This window comes from Saimiri boliviensis, chromosome 10, assembly GCF_048565385.1.
Source record: "Saimiri boliviensis isolate mSaiBol1 chromosome 10, mSaiBol1.pri, whole genome shotgun sequence".
In the NCBI taxonomy this organism is placed as follows: domain Eukaryota; kingdom Metazoa; phylum Chordata; class Mammalia; order Primates; family Cebidae; genus Saimiri; species Saimiri boliviensis.
In genome coordinates this window covers 77,343,406-77,364,015 of record NC_133458.1, presented here as the reverse complement: position 1 = coordinate 77,364,015, position 20,610 = coordinate 77,343,406, and the positions used below count along the sequence as shown (strand labels likewise).

At 36.4% G+C, this 20,610-nt stretch overlaps 1 protein-coding gene across 9 annotated transcripts in view; it reads right to left on the bottom strand.

Annotated features, from left to right (window-relative positions):
- Positions 1-16,015, bottom strand: part of PHF14 (PHD finger protein 14) — a 211,521-nt gene extending 195,506 nt beyond the window's left edge. For 7 of the 9 annotated variants that reach the window (XM_074379511.1, XM_074379514.1, XM_010345745.3 and 4 more), the window contains exons 1-3: positions 15,541-16,015; positions 14,912-15,022; positions 6,175-6,962 (exon numbers count right to left, since the gene is read on the bottom strand). In XM_074379511.1, coding sequence (XP_074235612.1) covers positions 6,175-6,962; positions 14,912-15,022; position 15,541 — 900 coding nt within the window. In that variant the 5' untranslated portion in view covers positions 15,542-16,015. The remainder of the gene's footprint in view (positions 1-6,174; positions 6,963-14,911; positions 15,023-15,540) is intronic. The other 2 variants (XM_074379513.1, XM_010345751.3) reach the window with 1 other exon arrangement.
- Between the last annotated feature and the right edge of the window lie 4,595 nt (positions 16,016-20,610).

The window sequence follows — 20,610 nt, the reverse complement described above, 5'->3', positions numbered from 1 at the left end:
ATCACATCTAGGTTAAAAAAAAAAAATTACAGACTAAAAAATGACCTAGGAAACAATCTGACTTTGAAAATTAGGATGCTACATGTCTTTGTGGACTGTGCAATAATTTCTCTGGTGGAATTATAACTAATCAGCCCTGGAAAAAAATGTTTACCCATATAGGAAACAAGTAAATTTCTAAGGGTCAGAAAAAGTTGTATCAAGATGCAGTTCTAATTCCTCTATTTTCCTATTTTTCCATTTGGGTGAGAAAAACCAGAAATGACTAATCATATCTCTACGGCAATTTCTCTCCACATCTATTATCAATTAGAGGCAGAGAAAACAACATTAACTAATGTTTCTGGCCCTCTGATCCTCATGACTTGAGACTCTTAATAGAAATGTAAGGCAAAGAGGGAAATAGGGGAAATTAGTTACAACATTTCCCTATCCAAACTGCTGGCAAACAATGTTTCAATGGGAAAATCTAATGCACCCTCCTTAAAAAAATGATCTCACTTTTCTTTAACAGATCAAATATAGGTTTAAGCACAATTATGATCATATCAATACAAAACTGATTTATTATCAATTGTTGTTAGTATATTTCTGAAGACATATATAATCTTCCAAGGTTTTAGAGAAAGCAGTTAAGCTGAGGTTTTTAACATAAAATTTCTAAAATATGGTTTTACATAAAAATAGAAATTAGAAAAATAGGTTTTGTTTTATTTATTTATTTATTTATTTATTTATTTATTTATTTATTTATTTATTTTGAGACGGAGTTTCGCTCCTGTTACCCAGGCTGGAGTGCAATGGCGCGATCTCGGCTCACCGCAACCTCCGCCTCCTGGGTTCAGGCAATTCTCCTGCCTCAGCCTCCTGAGTAGCTGGGATTACAGGCACGCGCCACCATGCCCAGCTAATTTTTTGTATTTTTAGTAGAGACGGGGTTTCATCATGTTGACCAGGATGGTTTCAATCTCTCGACCTTGTGATCCACCCGCCTCGGCCTCCCAAAGTGCTGGGATTACAGGCTTGAGCCACCTCGCCCGGCAGAAAAATAGGTTTTGAACGGTAAAAAAAAAAAAAAAAAAAAAAAAAAGTACCACCTAGAAAATAACTTTAATATAATGGAATAATTTAATGTAATCAATGAAATAATAAGAGTAAATGATATGAATAAACCAATCATTACTTAAATTATTTCATTCTTTCCATCAGGGTTTAAAACTTACCCTAAAAAGGGTAATACTGATCAATGTTCTTTACAGGCTTTAAAATATGCTTACTGATCATTTATATATCTATTCCATGTATGATTGTAAATGATATATACGATAGGCTAAATTTTATCTAAATCCCGTGTTTAAAACAAGAAAATTTCAGCATGCTTCCTGTAAAATCAAAAGTATCCTACTGCCCTAAAGAAAAAATTATACCAAAAAGCTTGACCAATTATGCTTCCTCTAAGTTTTGAGAAAAGGTTATTTCTTGTGAATCTCAATATTTACACAATGTTACAGAAGTGACTTTTTTTTAGGACTTAGAGCAATTTTTTTCATTTCGCAATGTGTAAAAAGGCAACTGATTAGTAAGTCCGAAGTCCCAAATAGATGTGGATATTTATAAATTTTGGTAAATTTTGTGCATTTTAATTCACAAAAATCAGGTGAATTTCTTAATGGCAATGATATCTAGTACTTTTAACAGAGCCTTTAACGGAAAAAAAATTCTACTCAGCAAAGAACATAAAGCGACATTTATAAGACAGTAATCCAAAATCCAAACTGTCTCTAATATTAAATATTTTCTGTGAGAAAAAAGCTCTTCTATTACAAATCAAAATGTCACTTCTATTGACATAATTTTCTGTCATGTATTAATTCTCATCCAAAAGTTTAGTTTCAAAATCTTGAAAATGGGAACCATTTCTGAAAATACTACACTGCCTTCCCCAAAAAACATACCTCAGAAAACTAAAGGGCGAGATAATGTTAAGCAATCTCAAAGCTGCAAGATTAATGGCTGAAAATGACATATAACCATATTTCAAGGGGATTCTTCAGGCTATACTAAATTCAAAAAATACCATAAGGCTGTTGACAAAAACAGGAGGTCATTTTCTGAAAATGAAGTTTATCTAATGCCCAATTCTAGAGCAGCAGTTCTGAAGATGTGGTCCAGTGAACTCTCTTTCAGCAGGTATACAAGGTAAAGGCTACTTTCATAATGATACTAAGACACTGTCTTTTTCACTCTTTCTCCTATGGGAGTAACGTGAAGTTTTCCAGACACTACATGAAATGGCATTAAACAACCTGTGTGCTTCCTCAGTTTTAATTTGAAATGATAAATTGCAACAGATAAAATCTACATAAATGTTAATGGTTGTCCTCAGTATTTTTTAAAACTGTAAAGGGGCTATGTGTGGTGGCTCACACCTGTAATCCTAACATTTTGGAAGGCTGAAGCAGGATGGCTTGTGGTCAAGAATTTGACACCAACCTTGGCAACATAGTGAGACTTTGTCTCTACAAAAATAAATAAATAAATAAAAATGAAAGCATTAGTCACATGTGATCGTACACTTGTAGTCCCAACTACTCCAAAGGCTGAGGTGAGAGAATTGCTTGAGCCTGGGAGGTCAAAGTTGCAGATAGACATGATCACACCACTGCACATCAGTCTGGGCAACAAAGGAAGACTCTGTTTCAAAAAAAAAAATTTTTTTTTTAATTTTAAAATGAGGTCAGGTGTGGTAGCTCATGCCTGTAATCCCAGCACTTTGGGAGGCCAAGGCAGGTGAATCACTTGAGGTCAGTCAGGAGTTGGAGAACAGCCTGGCCAACATGGTGAAACCCCATCTCTACTAAAAATTCAAAAATTAGCTGAGCATTCTGGCATGCACCTGTAGTCCCAGCTACTCGGGAGACTGAGGCAGCAGAACTGCTTGAACCCAGGAGGTGGAGGTTGCAGTGAGCCGAGATCATACTACTGTACTCCAGCCTGGGCAACACAGTGAGACCCAGCCTAAAAAAACAACAACAACAATCTGAGAATCACTGAATCACTGCTCTAGAGTATTTCAGGGTCTGCAGCATAGGTATGTTAAAGCCATTAAGAGCAAGAGGACCCTGCTAAAATAAGTATCTTCAAAATAAACTTCAAAATTATGCAAGTTTCAGGTCATCATTTCACTACAAATGAACTTAACATAGTAGCCAAGAAAAATGTCTGCCTGCTTATAATCTAAATATGGTATAATTATATATATGTATATATAATGCGTAATATATAATTATTTCTATTATGTACTTCTAAAACTATATTTTCAGCTATCTCTACAAAGTAGTTTCTGAAAACAAAGTAAAAGGGAAAAATCAAACTTCAAATATAATCAAATATAAACTTAAATATATACTTAACTTATATACTTAACTTAAATATAATCAAATATATATAGATATAGAAATTATAACTAGCTAAAATAACCAGGAAGATTAAGACCCAAACACTGGCTACAGGCAACAAGGACTAGCTTTAATCATCTTTTTACAAAATCAAGATCATACAAATAAGAAATCTAAATATATAACTAATAATCACAGTTTAATTGAAATGTAATTATCTAATTTGAGGGACATAATTTAAATAACTAAAATCATCAAAAAATTACAGTAGAGCTTAAATAATAGAGTTGTAGGGAAAATGACTCAAGCTTTTACATAGAAAGTTAAGAGAAAAATTAAGTTTTTATGATCTCGGGCCGGGCGCGGTGGCTCATGCCTGTAATCCCAGCACTTTGGGAGGCCGAGGCGGGTGGATCACGAGGTCAAGAGATCGAGACCATCCTGGTCAACATGGTGAAACCCGTCTCTACTAAAAATACAAAAAGTTAGCTGGGCATGGTGGCGCGTGCCTGTAATCCCAGCTACTCAGGAGGCTGAGGCAGGAGAACTGCCTGAACCCAGGAGGCGGAGGTTGCGGTGAGCCGAGATCGCGCCATTGCACTCCAGCCTGGGCAACAAGAGTGAAACACTCCGTCTCAAAAAAAAAAAAAAAAAAAAAGTTTTTATGATCTCTTCTACATGTGCACTTTTAAGTGCTTTGGAATCTCATTTCTGGAATGTGTTTGTGTTTGGGACTACTAACCTAAACATAAAAGGTCCCATTATTGTCAGGCGAGGTAGCTCACACCTGTAATCCCAGCACCTTGGGAGCCTGAGGCGGGCAGATCACAAGGTCAGGAGTTCAAGATCAGCCTGGCCAACATGGTTAAACTCCATTTCTACTAAAAATACAAAACTTAGCTGAGCATGGTGGCACATGCCTATAATCCTAGCTACTGGGGAGGCTGAGGCAAGAGAATTGCTTGAACCAGTACTTGGGAGGCAGAAGCTGCCATGAGCCAAGATCAAACCACTGCACTCCCAGCCTGGGTTACAGAGCAAGACTTAATCTTCAAAAAAAAGGTCCCATTATTTACTAAAGTGTCTTCTAATGAGAAAAAAACTAAACAACATGTAGACTTTAAATGCATCATAAACATTAGTCTACAACCTCTTAAGCAGTACTAATGACAGGTTTAATAAACAAATACTATACACATTTTACATGGCAAATTTCTAAACATATGCAGATGTCCCCCACACTTCGGCGTAAATCTAATCCACACTTCCTCCATCATTAGCTAGACTATGTCTAAGAGTATCAACCTAATAAAAATGAAGAAGTGAAGTTGTCAAAAGTAAACTTATTCATTAGATATAGAGTACTAAGTGCTATAAAATAAACTGAATGCACGCCTAAATTAAACCCAAACAATTAGATTTTTCCATGCCTGTTTCTTTAAGACAGCATTGACAATATGGAACTGCTTGTGCAATATCATTAAAAATATTATACTATTTCCCAAATGACAGCTTTCCTTTAAAGATAAGAATTAGAGTGGCACTAAAGGCAGGCAACATTTTTCATATAAAATATTGGTTTCAGAAGTTAAGCAATGTTTATAATCCAAATATAAACTGCTATCTCATCTCCACTGATAACCTCACAGCCTGCTATAGATTATTTTGGTAAGAAAACTGCCATACTTTTAAGCAAAATAATTCAAATAGATAAGCACTGCTATATAAAATTTGTAGACAGAAAAACGTGAATGAACAAATAAAGAAAGCATAAGAGAAAAAAATTTATATCAGTTTAACTTACTTCAATGATACGAAAAAAAGTAAGTGTTTGGTAAAGAAGTAAATTTTGGTGACTATAAACACATTAACAGAAATGACAGAACTAATAATTACAGTTCTACATGTGATGTAACAGATACATCTACATGTAAGACAACAACTCAATCTTTCCTTTGAAGAAAAACATATACAAAAACACATAGACAAAGAGACACAAATGTGTTTGACTGAAGAGTCTTGAAAGATGAATCTCTGAGATCAATGGATATACCTAACTTTCAGTAGTAGAACTTCAAGTAGAAACACTGAGTCATTACCGTAGTTTTATTACAAAAATGTCTGTTTTATGATGGAAATGTTTGGGTTTTTTTTTTTTCCATTTCTTTGTAGAGAGAACTTAATTACTAAACATATGTAAAAATAGTTCATACTTATGTGTATGTCCCATACACATAAAGCAAAGATTTAGTGAGTAAAGATGATGAGTGCTACAACCGGTAAAGGAATTAATCTTTAAAATGAATCTCTACAAGCTTGAGAAAATCATCAGGCTGTTTGTTGCCCTGCTCTAAGGTATTCTAAAGGCCTACATTTTAATGTGGATATGGACCTAACCAAGTTGAAAGAAAGGTGACCTTTGTTTTCATAATCCACTCAGCACCATTCAGCAGTCCTGTGAACAAAGGGGTAAAGGGATAAAAAGGAGAATGGAAAACTTTGCCATTTCCCAAGTGTAAGGATATAAAAATATTTCTCTAAATATATCTCCTTGAGGACAAAGATTGTGAACTCCTTGAGAACGGTGACAAATAGTAGATGTTTAATAAAAGTCTGTTGACCAAATGAAAAAATGTTACAGTTAGGGTGCTCATTCACTCCCACAGCCGTCTATAAATAGGAGTTCAAGGAAGCCACTTAATACAATGTGTAGAGTGATTTAGAGAAGAATTCCCTTTTCCCCAGACAGACAGATATAAAAATTGGGTTGATCTACCTCATTACTCTTGCTTTGAGATAGGGTCAGGCTATCATTGGTCAGTTCCTCATCATCAGCACTGTTTCTGCTAAGAACTTTACTCTTCTTCTTCTTGCAACCCCCTTCACTGGCAGGGCTACTATGATCTTCATCATTGCCTTCATCATTCTCATCTTCATCACTCCCGCTTCCCTCATCTTCATCGTCCTCATTGTCTCCATCACTTCCCTCTTTCTGAGATGCAGATCTCCCTTTTCTCTTCACTACAGTAGGTCGCCAATCATTGTCATCCTCACTGTCATAGTCATCCATGTCATTCAGTTCTTCCATGGACACAAAATCCAGAAGTGGTCGGTTTCGTCGAAGGTTCCATTTTTTTGGCTCGCTGACTTGTTCCTCTGCAGCAGTTGTTGTAGTAGGAACAGAAGGGGATGTGTTAACAGCAGGAGGACTTGTGGCTAGTGTGGTGGCGGCAGCAGAAGCAGCCACATTCTCAGATACTGTTGCTTTTTCTTTTTCCTTCTCTCTTTCCTTCTCTTTCTCCTTTTCCTTTTCCTTTTCCTTCTCTTTCTCCTTTTTCTTTCTAGGTCTTTCTCCATTTTCTTCTTCCTCCTTCTTTTCCATTTTAATTAACTGTTTTTCTGATGATAGTACTTCTTCCTCTGCAGAATTTTTAAGTTGTTCTTCTTTTACTTTAATATCTTCATTCAGTTCTTCTTCTAAAATATTTTCTTCAGAATCACTACAGGAACCTTCTCCACTGTCCTTTGAAGCATCTTCACTTCCATTACCACTCCCTTCAGAATCTGTTGAAAATATGAGAAAAAAAAAACCACACATATGTATATACATACACACACACACACACAACGCTGACACAAATGAAACCACCAAAATTTGTGAATAACTTGTAAAACAATATAAACAAATTTAAGTCAAAGAATGGTAGACATTCCCAACCTGATCAAATAATAAATCAATGAAGTTGATACAATGGTTTTAGTTCAGTATAGCATTAATGAAGATGAATATAGATAACCCTAAATTAAAATGTGCTTTAAAAAGAGAAGCACTATTTTGTGTCATATGGCAATGTTTGGTACTGAAGAGGCAATTATTTTTTAATGTAAACGTGCTTCTTTTAAGATTGGGCACTTGATTTTAATTTTACTGATATAATACAGACAAAATGCTTCCTCCTTTAAACATCTTTTATAAATTATATGGACTTATAAGTATTGAGTCACAACCAAAACAAGATAAATCTCACCCATAAAACTGCTTCGTTTATTTTATTCTACCCAGCAAAATGAGCATAGCTATTTATGAGAGTCAACTTATACCAGATCCTTAATATACCAAACAGATTTTAGGAATACCAAGAACACAGGTCAAAAGAGAAAAGACAGTAGCAATGGCACAAAAAAAAAGGAAGTTTCAAGAGAAATTTTCAGTTTTCCTGTTTATCAGAATACTCTTCATATTAATAAGGGTCACTACACTTTCAAAAATTCTAGACAGTAACTACTATAGGCTCTAGAATGGAAGAAATTGATGAATAAAGCAATCCATCCTGAAAACGGGTAGTCACAGAGGTTACTGAAAAGTTATGCTGAGGACATTAAAGAGCTCACACTGGACTATAAGCTTTCTAGCAAGTTTCTTCCATTCCTATCTAAGGCAGCCCAGTCCCTCTCAACCTAACACTACTCAGTAACCTTCTAATCATTCTCTTTGTACCCAATCAAATAAGTAACAATCTTAAATAATTGAAGAAAGAAATAAATGGGAGGAAGGAAAGAGGACAGGGAGCAGGAGGAGGTGGAGAAGAAATGAGTCAAGTCTTAGCCAATACCAGTAGTTAAATCCACATGATGATGAATATTTTTGAACTTATAGCCAAGAAAAAAGTAATGATAAAATGGTGGAAAAAGTAATGTGTTTCCACATGATTTTAATTTCTATTAACTCAACTAGGCTTAACCTCTGTAATTAACTGAGCACTAAAAGTAAGGGAAGCTGTCTGTAACTAGTATCTGCTATCTAGTGAACCTCACAAGTCATATACAAATGACTGATAACAAAAATATTCTGCAAGTAAAATTACATAAAAAATAAACACTAACATTTAACAGATACTGACTGACTCTAAGAAATCATTACCAACCTCACAACCGTCATATAGGTATTCATAGCTTACTTGGGACCATTCTGAAAAAAACACTCATCCTCAACAACCTTGCATGGGACACAAGAGCAGTACCACATAGGTCAGCAATTCCCTATCTGAAGCTTTAAGAGCCAGATGTGTTTCAGAATTCATAATTTCTCAGATTTTCAAAGGGTAACATGGCACATGCACCATATGTTACACTAATACCCTCAGTGTCTATGGTATTATCCTATAATCAAACACATTATTTCTGCAAAGAAAAATACAAATATTTACAGAGTATGAGAAATAAATAATACAAATAAACTCCTATCAGTTTCTGTTAGGTTTTGCCATCAAGTAACTTTGTGTCAACCTTAAAAAACACTTAGATTTTTGAGCTTCTTGAATTTCAAGAGTGTAGACCCAGTATTAGTCACAAACAACTGACTTCTTTCCAGTCTCCAGAGCATTAAGAAAATTATGATTTTGTAAACCACTCCAATTTAACCCATCCTACCAAGAAAAATCACATCTGGTAAAAATAACTATAATAATAATAACAACCTCTAGACATTTTAAAATTATGATTAAATAAATAATAACCAGAGTTGACTAAACACTTCTAAGACACAGAAGGATCTCTTATGCACACTGACTGAAGAAAACAGAAACACCTTAGCCTCTAGACTGGAAGGAACGCCGTAATTAAGAGAGCTAGAAAATCAAGATGAAAGAAAAAGTACTTCTCTTCTGGATCAACCTTCTAGAAGGCTTTTTACCAATCAAAACTTGATGATAGACACAAGTATAGGTAGCTGATCAAAATTCAGACCAATCCAACTTTGCTATTACTTGATAAATTTTACAAAATGTCAGAAATTTTTGTAATTTTGTTTTGACTGTTGCCAATGCCAATTAATTATTTTTTCAAATGAGAGGTAAATTGAGACTCCTTGATATGTTTTTGATTTATAATCATGCTGAATAAAAAGCAATTTTTAAAAAATATTTCAATGTTTCATGTTTGTTAACTATTATTAGAAAAATTGACATTTTTCTGCAAAACCAAGTCCTAATAGCTTACCTAACCCCTCATTCTCCAAACACAGTACATTACTCAGACTCCAACCATAGGGATCAGCAATATATCAAATTTTATCTTTCTCTGATCTCTGAAAAATAACTTCTTCATCTGATTAGTCATTATTTCTTTTTTGTACATATGCACTGGAGGGATGAAGATAAAAACCACATTCAGTTATTATAAGCATAGCTGGGTAATAACGAAAATGAGAAAAATCAAGGTCCTTGGCTATTTTTTTCAAAAGCGGCATACAAAAAAATTCCTATTACTATAAAATCAAAGAATGACTCTGTGCCATGTTCCAAAATAATAATAATAAAGAACCAAAAAGAAAAGAAATAATAGACTGGAGAAATGAGCCAGATACTTCAAATAAAGCTATCTTAGGCAGAAAGAGTTAATTTCAAGTCCACAATAAACCTTTCTTACATTTGAAAAAGATCTTTAAAATTGAAATCCTACTTCCCATTTGTTTCAATAAAAGATAACCTTTTTACAAACATACAATATATCAGAATCTCTCCAAGCAACAGCTCTTTCAAGTAACAGTTAAGAAATTTTTTACAGTTACAGAATGTTTAAAAACTCCTTTGAGTGGTAATGGCCAAAAATAAAATACACTTTAAAAGTAGAATTTAAAAAACCAATCTTCAAAAATCCCTTTACAATAAATAATAAAATAAAAATTAATTAATATAAACCATCAATACCATTATATCCAATATTCGCCCCATAACAAACTCAATATAATTTAATTAAGTTTTATGTTAATATACAACATATGCAATATAAATTTGTTCATCAATTTTATCAGTCTAATTCTGTTCATTGATCTGGTACAACAGTATTAGTACTATAAATATATACAATAGATAACAATTCGATTACTATTCTACTGGTTATTAAGAGCTATCTTGGGGCTATGTTTGACCAAAACTGTGTATGTCTTGAAGACAGCCAATCGGTCAACACAACTCATCCTCTACTTGTGAATCTAATTCCAGCTACGTCATCTTAGGTTTTTATGAGTAAATCTAAGCCAGTGCTTCTCAAATGGGGACATTTTTCTCCCCAGAGGACATCTGGCAATGTCTGGAAATAATAGTTGCCAAAAGAGTGGGAGTGAGGGCAGAGGTGAGGCTGAGGCAGGTAGTAAAGATGCTACTGGCATATAGGACAAGCCTCTACAACAAAAAATTATCCAACACAAAATGCCAACAGTGCCACAGTTGAGAAACCCTCAACTGGTACATAAGGCCTCAATTTGACCTTATTCTACTTTTCCAGGCTTATCTCTTCTTCTACTTTAACTCAACCCTGATCCCTAAATATAAAAAACATTTCCAAATCTCAATACTTTTAATTTTTCCTTTACCAAGATTGGTTTATCTAAATCTGTCTTTCTGTTCATAGTTCCTCTTATTTCCTCAATGAAATTGTTCTACATCAATCTAAACTAATCCCACTTCCTATGAAAGACTTGAACTACACAAGTGATCAATCATCCTTTGTATCAATTATTTTATTTAATTATTCTTATTTTTATTTTACTGACATGTTATTTTACTTATTTATTCTAGTATTATTACTATTGTTTTGTAAATTCACCATAACATCTAGCAAAGGGCTCAACTACAGACAGTCAATGAACACATCTTGGTCCATTTACGCAAACTCAGATTAAGCACTAAATACCACCAAAGTCTCAGGCTGACTCTTCTCATTAAATTATTTTCCCGGCAATATGACGTAACTAAACCATTGATCAAGATCTAAAATCAACTCCATTTTATTCTGGCTACTGGGGGATAGGGGTAGAGGGCATGGCTAATCATCTGCTTAATAAAAGTAATACATGTCTGCATCATTAAGAAGATGTAAACATTCTTTAAAACATTCAATTAATGTAGCAGATAACTAAATGTAAATAAGTCTCCTATCCTACCCCCAGTCCTACACCCATCTCAAATGTAAACACTTTAACAAGGTTCAAACCACAAAATTGCCAATATTTGACTGTTTGGACCTACAAAACTGGTTATTCCATATGGTTCAACCTAACATTTCTATATATGGTTCTTCTGGTGGTTATCACCATAATTCTAATACATATATACCCTATTTGAGGACTTGTTCATTTCAAACTTCATTTATTGATTGCTTTCAATCAGAAATGAGAAACTTATTTTTACTTTTGCACTAAAAATAAAATATAAACTATTTTTGTTTATATTTTATTTCATAATTTTATTTTCTTTTTCTTTTTTTTTTTTTGAGACAGAGTTTTGCTCTTGTTACCCAGGTTGGAGTGCAATGGCGCAATCTCAGCTCACTGTAACCTCCGCCTCCTGGGTTCAGGCAATTCTCCTGCCTCAGCCTCCTGAGTAGCTGGGATTACAGGCACGCGCCACCATGTGCAGCTAATTTTTTGTATTTTTAGTAGAGATGGGGTTTCACCATGTTGACCAGGATGGTCTCAATCTCTTGACCTCATGACCCACCCACCTCGGCCTCCCAAAGTGCTGGGATTACAGGCGTGAGCCATCGCACCCGGCTATTTCATAATTTTCTAAAGGTAGAGGATCATAATTATTAACTTTGTCAATAATCACGTGCCAATCTTATTGGTGGGTCATTCTTTAGCAATGTTGATTTGTTTCCATTTTACAAAAGAGTTAAATTATGTTTATCTTTAAATGTTTTCTGTATTATTAAAACCAAACAAATACAAAAAGTTTTATAGTCAGAATTTCAGATTTCAAGATGAAGGTAAGATGAAATTAATCCACAGAATCCAGTTAGCCAAAATTAAGGCCAACCAATCTAACCACTTTAATATTAAGTTCTAAGGAAGTCTGTAGTTCATTCAGTAAGTGATTTCTAGAAGTTGTTTTGAAAGAAGATGTGATCAGACAAATGTTTAGCTACCATGTCTCTACTTCCAATTTAATCTCCTATTCATAAGTAGGGCTGGGAATGTACAACTTCAACATGTTTGAAAATCAGTGATAGTACTAATGTCTTCTCTTCTATAAGACTCCAACTACATATATACTATCTCAGGCACAGAAAAGATTCAAATGGAAAACCATGATAATCTAGAGTAAGCCAATATCTCAGCTATGAGATCAATGCACCTAAAACAAGAGTCAAAAATATGATTCAATTTCTGTTGACAACTAATCATTTTAAATAAAATTTTCTTCTAAATTCCCTTTTACAATAAATACCAAGAACTAAACATATAAATTTATGACCTGAGACCACAGGTTGCAAACTGAAACTCCCCAGGGGCCAGGAAGGTAAATTTTAGGTGCAGCATACTAGATTTTATAAGAGGGAAGAGGAAGTAAATAATTTTAGTGTATTTAGGGGATACAGAGATATATCAACCTAACAAAACTCATCCTATCAATTTTCACAAATAACAGTTCTCTTCAACTATAATTAGGATTCAACAAGGTCAATACTTAGCTTGATATCATAAACTATTTTGAGAAAATACTTTGTTTATATCAGATTGTTTTACCACTTGAAAAAGAAGTGATACCTGTGAATACTCCATCTCAAAAAACAAATTGTCCATAAAGTCAATATTGTCACATAAATACGTAACACTTCATATAAGTTTTAGAATTGTTCCCACAGTGATATTCAAAGAATTAATAACTTCCGATATCCAACTATGTTCGTCAAAGTTTACAACCCAAACCATAACAAACCAAAACTACATCCTAGCCAAGAATATTCTTATCTGCCAAGGTCTTTACCAAGAGAACTAAGATTTAAATTTTACCTCCTCTCCTTTCCCCTTCCCTTCTTTGGAAATACCAAACATCAGCAAACCAACTAAATGGGGGATAAAGAGCTGAGAAGCAAAGGTTAAAAAAAAAAAAAAAAAAAAAGTTAATCAAGATAAACTTATCAATTTTAGATTGCTAGGGATGAATTCAATTAGTAATGAAATATCCAAAGTTTCTGTTTAAGATTCAATCAGTCAACTCTTAGGATCTAAGCAGATAAACAGACTAAATTCTGAAGACAAATCCATTGGATCTGACTTAGTGACCTCAAGCCAGTTCTGTAAACTCAATACCCCTGTTACCTGAAAAATAGTATCTCCTTCACTTAGTTACTGTGAAAATTAAATGAGACTATGCAAACAAAAAGTTATCAGTAAATCACAATGCAAATTCTGCTGTTGACGCTACTAAAAGTAGCTACAGTAATACAACACAATTTAATTCATCCCTTCCTACCATCCTTAGCAGGAAAAGGAGAAGGGAAAACCAGAGGAAGGAGAGACGTGACTAAGCACAGCAAACTCTTCGGAAGGATATTTAAAAATTGTGAAGAGCCCGGCGCGGTGGCTCAAGCCTGTAATCCCAGCACTTTGGGAGGCCGAGGCGGGTGGATCACGAGGTCAAGAGATCGAGATCATCCTGGTCAACATGGTGAAACCTCGTCTCTACTAAAAATACAAAAAAAAAAATCAGCTGGGCATGGTGGCGCGTGCCTGTAATCCCAGCTACTCAGGAGGCTGAGACAGGAGAATTGCCTGAACCCGGGAGGTGGAGGTTGCGGTGAGCCGAGATTGCGCCATTGCACTCCAGCCTGGGTAACAAGAGCGAAACTCCGTCTCAGAAAAAAAAAAAAAAAAAAAAAAAAAAAGGATGAAGAGATGAAATTGGAAAGACTTTTATCACTTTAAATTTTCACCTCACTTTAAATTTTCGAAATAAGTGGAACGGCAAATGATTTTTATTGTTCATATCAGTACTTTTTCCCAAAAAATACTTAAATATAATTCTTACGTTTCTCAGATTCCTTCAATTGAAACTGTATATATTATACCCATCAGGTGCATTAAACAGAAGATACAAAGGAAAACCATACTTTTCTGTTTTCCAATTTACTACAATGTGATTATAAGACCTTTAAAAAAAGTTTTTAAAATTACTAAATATAGTGAGCAAGCATGCACGACATAAACTTCAGGGATTTCTGAAAAGCCCAATCCACAAGGTCCACGACCGACTATAATTTCAAGTGCAATTCTTACTCTGGTCAATTTTATTCTAGTAAAAGAGCTAATAAACAAAAAAGCAAAACTCCCCTCAGAGAATGTCAAGTGTACTGAAAACAGAAGAATCCTGCTCAAAAACTATTCATGGTCCACACATATCTCAGGATAATTTTCTACTTCAGAATATCTTTCAGTTTTTTCCTCTGTACCATAAACATATTTTAAGGTGTAAAATAGAGAAAATCCTTTTATATCTTTGGAAAAAGTTCTTCCCCTGACTGCTAATTATTTCTGAGGAAAACAGAAGCAATGATAGGTCTAGTGACAGGATCTAAAGGCAAATGGGAAATCAAACGGACAAAATAAATGAAGTTCCTGTGCTTTCACTTAAAATTAGCATTTTAATCAAAACTGATTAAAGAAAGAAATATCTAAAAACAAACCCAACTCCAGAAGGCTGGGAAAGGGGAAGAGAGAAGGAAATATTTACCTGAGGCATCTCCAACTTTAAAATCACTGTCATCTGAACTATCATAATCGAGAGCTTCCAGCAGAGAAGCTGCCAAAGGCTTCACCTGCCTCCTCTTGGAGCTGCGATCCACTGTTAAGACAAAAAAATTACATCGTCATTCATAACCACACCAAACACGGGGGAGAGCTGTGTGTGGTGCTAAGAGAACATAAAGATGACCTGACGCAGGGGATTTTTGCCTAATTAAGTTATCAGCAAAAGGGGTCAGGAGAAGTGGGGTGCAGAAGTGGGCTGAGGAGGGCTGGACAGCGCCATGGGCAGTTTCAGAGGCAGCTCCAGCCCTGATGATGCCAACGCCAAACGAGACCAGCTAAAATCGAAGCCGACCCCATTGGGCATCTTTTCCAGATGTTTCTGCACCCTCCTCTTAATCCTCCACTTAAGACATTGTAACAGTCCATAAAACACGGAAAACCCAGGGAATCAAAGAAGCGGGGTTCCCTCCCGCGGACAGTGCAGCGGGAGCGTCCACCGAGGGTCCCCCTTTCCCGCGGGGCTCTCCCACCCCTGCCCTGCTCCCCGCGGCCCTAACTTCTAGAAGGGCTGAAAGGGATCCCTCTCGCCGCAGAGGCCTCGGACACACTTACTAAGGAATCCGTGAGGTGGTCGTTTGGAGACTTAGGGAGAGGCTGCGGGAGCCCAGGCAGCGCCGAAGTCGGGGACTGGGGCCGCGGAGAAAGGTCCGAAAAATGCTATTTAAAACCGGCGCGCCGCCAGCGGGACCGGGGCGCTCCCCAGAGCAGCCCCGCCGTCCCCTGAGCCCCCCGCCCCCCCGCCCCCGGCCTCGCCAGGCCCTGGTCGCTGGAGCCCCTTCCCAAGGCGCTCCCCGGCCGGAGAAGCTCTCCGGCCCAGGTAGCGCTGACAATCCCGGCGGCTCCGGGGAGTTAATTTCTCCCGTTAAAACCAGAAGAAAAAAAATTAAATAAAGAAAAACTTTATTAGCCTGCACCAAGAGCAACAAAAGACCCAGAAATTGCACAGCGCGAGGCCGCCCGCCTCAGACAATAGAGAAAGCAGCGACCCGGATACGGCTCTGAGGAGAAGGAAGTGAAAACACGAAGCTACAAGCAGCCCTGAGCAGTAGGAGGTGAGGGCGCATGCGCAGGACTCGCCCCCGCGCACCCTTCCGGAGCGGGAGCCGAACAGAGACAAGTGGAAGCCGACGGGGAGCCGAAAGGAGCCGCGTAGTGCCAAGCGGGAGCAGAGATCCCTGCCAAACCCTGTGCAGCTCCGCCCACAAACCCCTAAGGCTCCGCCTTCTCCGCGCCTAATTCTGCTCTTGAATCCAAATCCCTGGGACAAGTTTTTCTTTCTGATTTGTTTTTTAAGGATTTTCTCGGACTAAACTTAACACAAAGGGACGTTTGCTACCTTAAGCCACTACCAATAACTAAATGATATTGTCACCGGTATAGAGTCATGACTGAAAGTTGTCCAGGTTCTTGGCGTTTTGAACAAATCGGACAAAACGCCCAGCAAAGTAAAAAAAAGAATGAAGCAACAAAAGAACAAAAGCAGGGATTTATTGAAAATGAAAGTATGCTCTGCGACATGAGCAGCGGCTCGAGGCCCGAATACAGAATCTGCTTGGGTCCAAATACCCTGAAGAAGTTTCTCATGGGCCACTTAATGCTCACCTCGCGTAAATGAAGCGGTAACCCGCAGTCTGTTTGCAGAAAGCAGCCAACCAAACACTAAAGTGAAGTTACGAGGTCACGCTTCTGTGCAAACATCGATGCAAAAAACATCCAATCAGATTCTAGGGTGAAATTACAAAGTTATACCTCTATGCAAAGGAAGACTAGCCTGCAATCAGTCTGATTTGTTACAGCAAATTCCTTCTTCCTTCCTTTTTCAGGTGCAGGAACTTTTCTTTTTGTTCCCCGTTTGTCCATTGTTTTTATCATGAAAGAGCTTTGCGTTTTGTTAAATACTCTTTCTGTGTCTTTTGAGATGATTGTGTGATTTTTGTACTTTTTTTTTCTATATGGTTTATTTTTAACGTTGCTTGATTTTTATTTGTTGAATCAACCTTGCATTTGTGCTATAAATTCTACTTAGTCATGATGTATAAACCTTTTTATAGTTTCTAGATTCAGTTTGCTAGTATTTTGTTGATTTTTGTACTCATATTCATAAAGGAAATTATATTTTATGTCATATAAAGAATGTATCTTTATTAGTTATGAACTGGCTATAATAACGTCTCCAATAATATTCTTCTGAACGTCTTTAAGGCATGCATGATAAATCACTGTTGGAATTTTTTTTTTTTTTTTTTTTGAGATGGAGTTTCGCTCTTGTTACCCAGGCTGGAGTGCAATGGCGCGATCTCGGCTCACTGCAACCTCCGCCTCCTGGGTTCAGGCAATTCTCCTGCCTCAGCCTCCTGAGTAGCTGGGATTACAGGCACGTGCCATCATGCCCAGCTGATTTTGGGGTTTTTTTTCTATTTTTAGTAGAGACGGGGTTTCACCATGTTGATCAGGCTTGTCTTCAACTCCTGACCTCAAGTGATCTGCCCACCTCAGCCCACCTCAGCCCACCTCAGCCTCTCAAAGTGCTGGGATTACAGGTGTGAGCCTCCAGGCCCTGCCTTAACTCAGAAAATTTTGAGTCTCCTAATGCTCTGCCATCTTCTTACTAGAATATTTGTTTTATGTAATCCATCATGTTTCTCTTTTTATTCTAATTGTCAGGTATTCAAATTCAAGATATTTGTGCATGACTACATGAAGAAGAAGGAGAATCATGTTATACTCATAATTACTTCCAAATAACAGCAACCACTAACAGCTTCAATGTAGGATTTTGCCAAATGGTACTTACTCTTAATGTCCACAATTCTGTCTAAGCAAGCTGAATACGACTGTAAAAGCATCAGCAGGAATTATAAAAAGCAGAAGATTTATATTTAGAAATGGTCTTTCAAACTACTCCAAAAAAAAAGATAGTGAAATAAACAGCTTGTTGTGGACACTTACTATAATGAAAAGAAATAAATATGTATACGAAAGATAGTAAAGAGTCTGGAGATCTGAATCTGAGTCCAGGATTTGCCAATGAATTTGTGTTACCTCAAAAAAGTCAACATTGAGCCTCCAATTCTTCACCCAGAATCTGGAAATAATTTTAATAACCCATCTTGAGAAGCAGATAACATCTGCGGTATCTCCAAAATTACTCTAATAAAAAAAAATTTTAAATCCAAGAAATTAGAGGACATGCAATAAAAAAATTATGAAAGAGAAAAAGAAAATAACAATTAAAATTAATTGAGAATAATTGTTGATACTGACATTGTGGAATTTAACACAATTTTATTAAGCAATGATATGCAAACTAGAGGGGTCATAATTATGAATGATTATAACCAAATCCAAGAGGTGGGGGTAAAAAGGAGTGCTTAGGGAAAGTAAAGTAAGAGAAATGAAGAAAAAGTTGAATTGTCTTATTTTGTTGAGAGAGAAACTACAGATCCTGATTAATTTTTTAAGAAGCCAAGAAAGGGCCAGGCACGGTGACTCAAGTCTATAATCCCAGCACTTTGAGAGGCTGAGGTGGGCAGATCACAAGGTCAAGAGATTGAGACCATCCTGGCCAACATGGTGAAACCCCATCTCTACTAAAAACAAAAACAAACAAACAAACAAACAAAAAAAAGAAGCCAAGAAAGTAAAATTTAGTTTGCTATAAATCTAAGAGTAGTAGTGCTAGTTTACAACTAGTTGAACTAATTTAATTGAACACGTGAATTACCTCACTACCCTCCCCAAAATACACAGAAATCACAGAAGAAATATACAAATAGAAATAAATCCATAAAACCATAGCATTGCTATAAACCTGAGAAGAATGTCACCAGCAGATTTTCGAGGACTATGGAGGAATTTTGACGGTTCTAACAGTAGGTCCAAATTGACAACAAAATCCAACAGACTAAGGCGCTAATAAATTCATCCAGGTGATGAATCATCAAAGAGAAGAATCACTAAAGTGAGTTTTTCCAATAAAGTCTCTGCATAACACTTAGGTAAGAGACAATGAGGGTTGTGAGAAGGGCTGACACTTGGACAGTAAGCTGGATAATTCCTCAGAAGGAAAAGAGCCACATAGTAATTCTGTTGCCAGAGGAGCTGAAAACAGTGTTTCTCTCTTGAATAAAACTTAAAGTACAGCTCTACTAAGAAGGAAGTCTAACTTTAGAGATTACCAAAATGGGAGCTAGGTTTATAGGAAGGAAACTCATAGTAACCCCACTGACTTTCAGCTGTCTTAACAGCTGAAATAGGAAGATCCAGCATAGAAAATACTCATAAATCATAGAAGAACCTAACAACATGTACCCTCACTATACCACCAACTTCCTCATTAATCCTACAAACATACAACCATCAGAACGAGTATACCTATAATGAAAACTTGCATTTATTCTCTGCCAGGTGAACAGGGCTACTTATTTGGACCAAGTATACCAATTCCAGCCACCAACACCACATATTGTATACTATGAACACAAATATATACAGAGACCACCAAGAATCATTAAATATTTAAATAAACTAATAACATTGGAGGAACTAAATTTTTTAAAACTTTAAACGATTACTTAATTCAGCTGTATCAGGTCTCCCATGGGCATCTTGATATTTAGAAAATGGAAGGGAGGCAGAGGCCATCTTTGTGTAGCTGTAACAGCAGCAAAATAAGCTCCATCATCTATGAGAATAGAATCCGTATTCATTAGCTTCATTCAAAGGCATAAGGACCAGGTGGAAGAGCAGTTGTAGAGAGGGTTTGCAACAACGGCTACACTAATTTTCTGACCTCTAGATCACAGCTAGAGTTACATGATTTTAACACTGAAAATTTCCTCAAATCCCTGACTTTCACTCCTCTGGTCTTTCAAATGATTTTGTATATACCAAATTTTTTTCAGCATCAAATATATAGTGTTTTTTATTTGCTATACTAGTTTAATCTGATACAGTAGTTGGTATATAAAGATGCTCAAAAAATAAAGAAAACTTTAACACTGGAAATTTGATATTTATTATTTGACCCAGTTTGGATTTAAAGGCAATAATGTCTTGATTACCAGTGGAAAATAAGATATTGGTAATAGACTTACTTGAATTATCATATGTCATCACCTGAAATAAGGGGCCTGTTGAACATAAGACCTGTTAGCAATTGTTTGTTACGACAAAACACTAAAACGGAAATAAGAAATAAACGGGCTGGGGAGGGCTGAGGTGGCAGTTTTGACAGCCTTTGAAAAATTAGAGAACAATGATGAAAGCACAGGATTTGAACTTTTTTTAATTTTTAAATTTGATATGGCATCTCACTATGCTCCCTAGGCTGGGCTTGAACTCCTGAGCTCAAGTGATCCTCCTGCCTTAGCCTCTCAAAGTGCTAGGATACAGGTATGAGCCACTACATCCAGCTGGCTTTAACTTCTTGACTCAAAACTTGTTCCAACACACAGAGATCTTCTGTGATTTCTTATCTTTGTCACTAGTCATGGGCCAGATAATTTTTTGACTCTGTGGCAAAAGGGTGAGGAAGGCTGTCCTGTGATTGTAGGATATCTCAGAACCTCTGGACTCTATCTGCTAGATGCCACTAACAGCTCTCCCTAACCCAAATTGTGA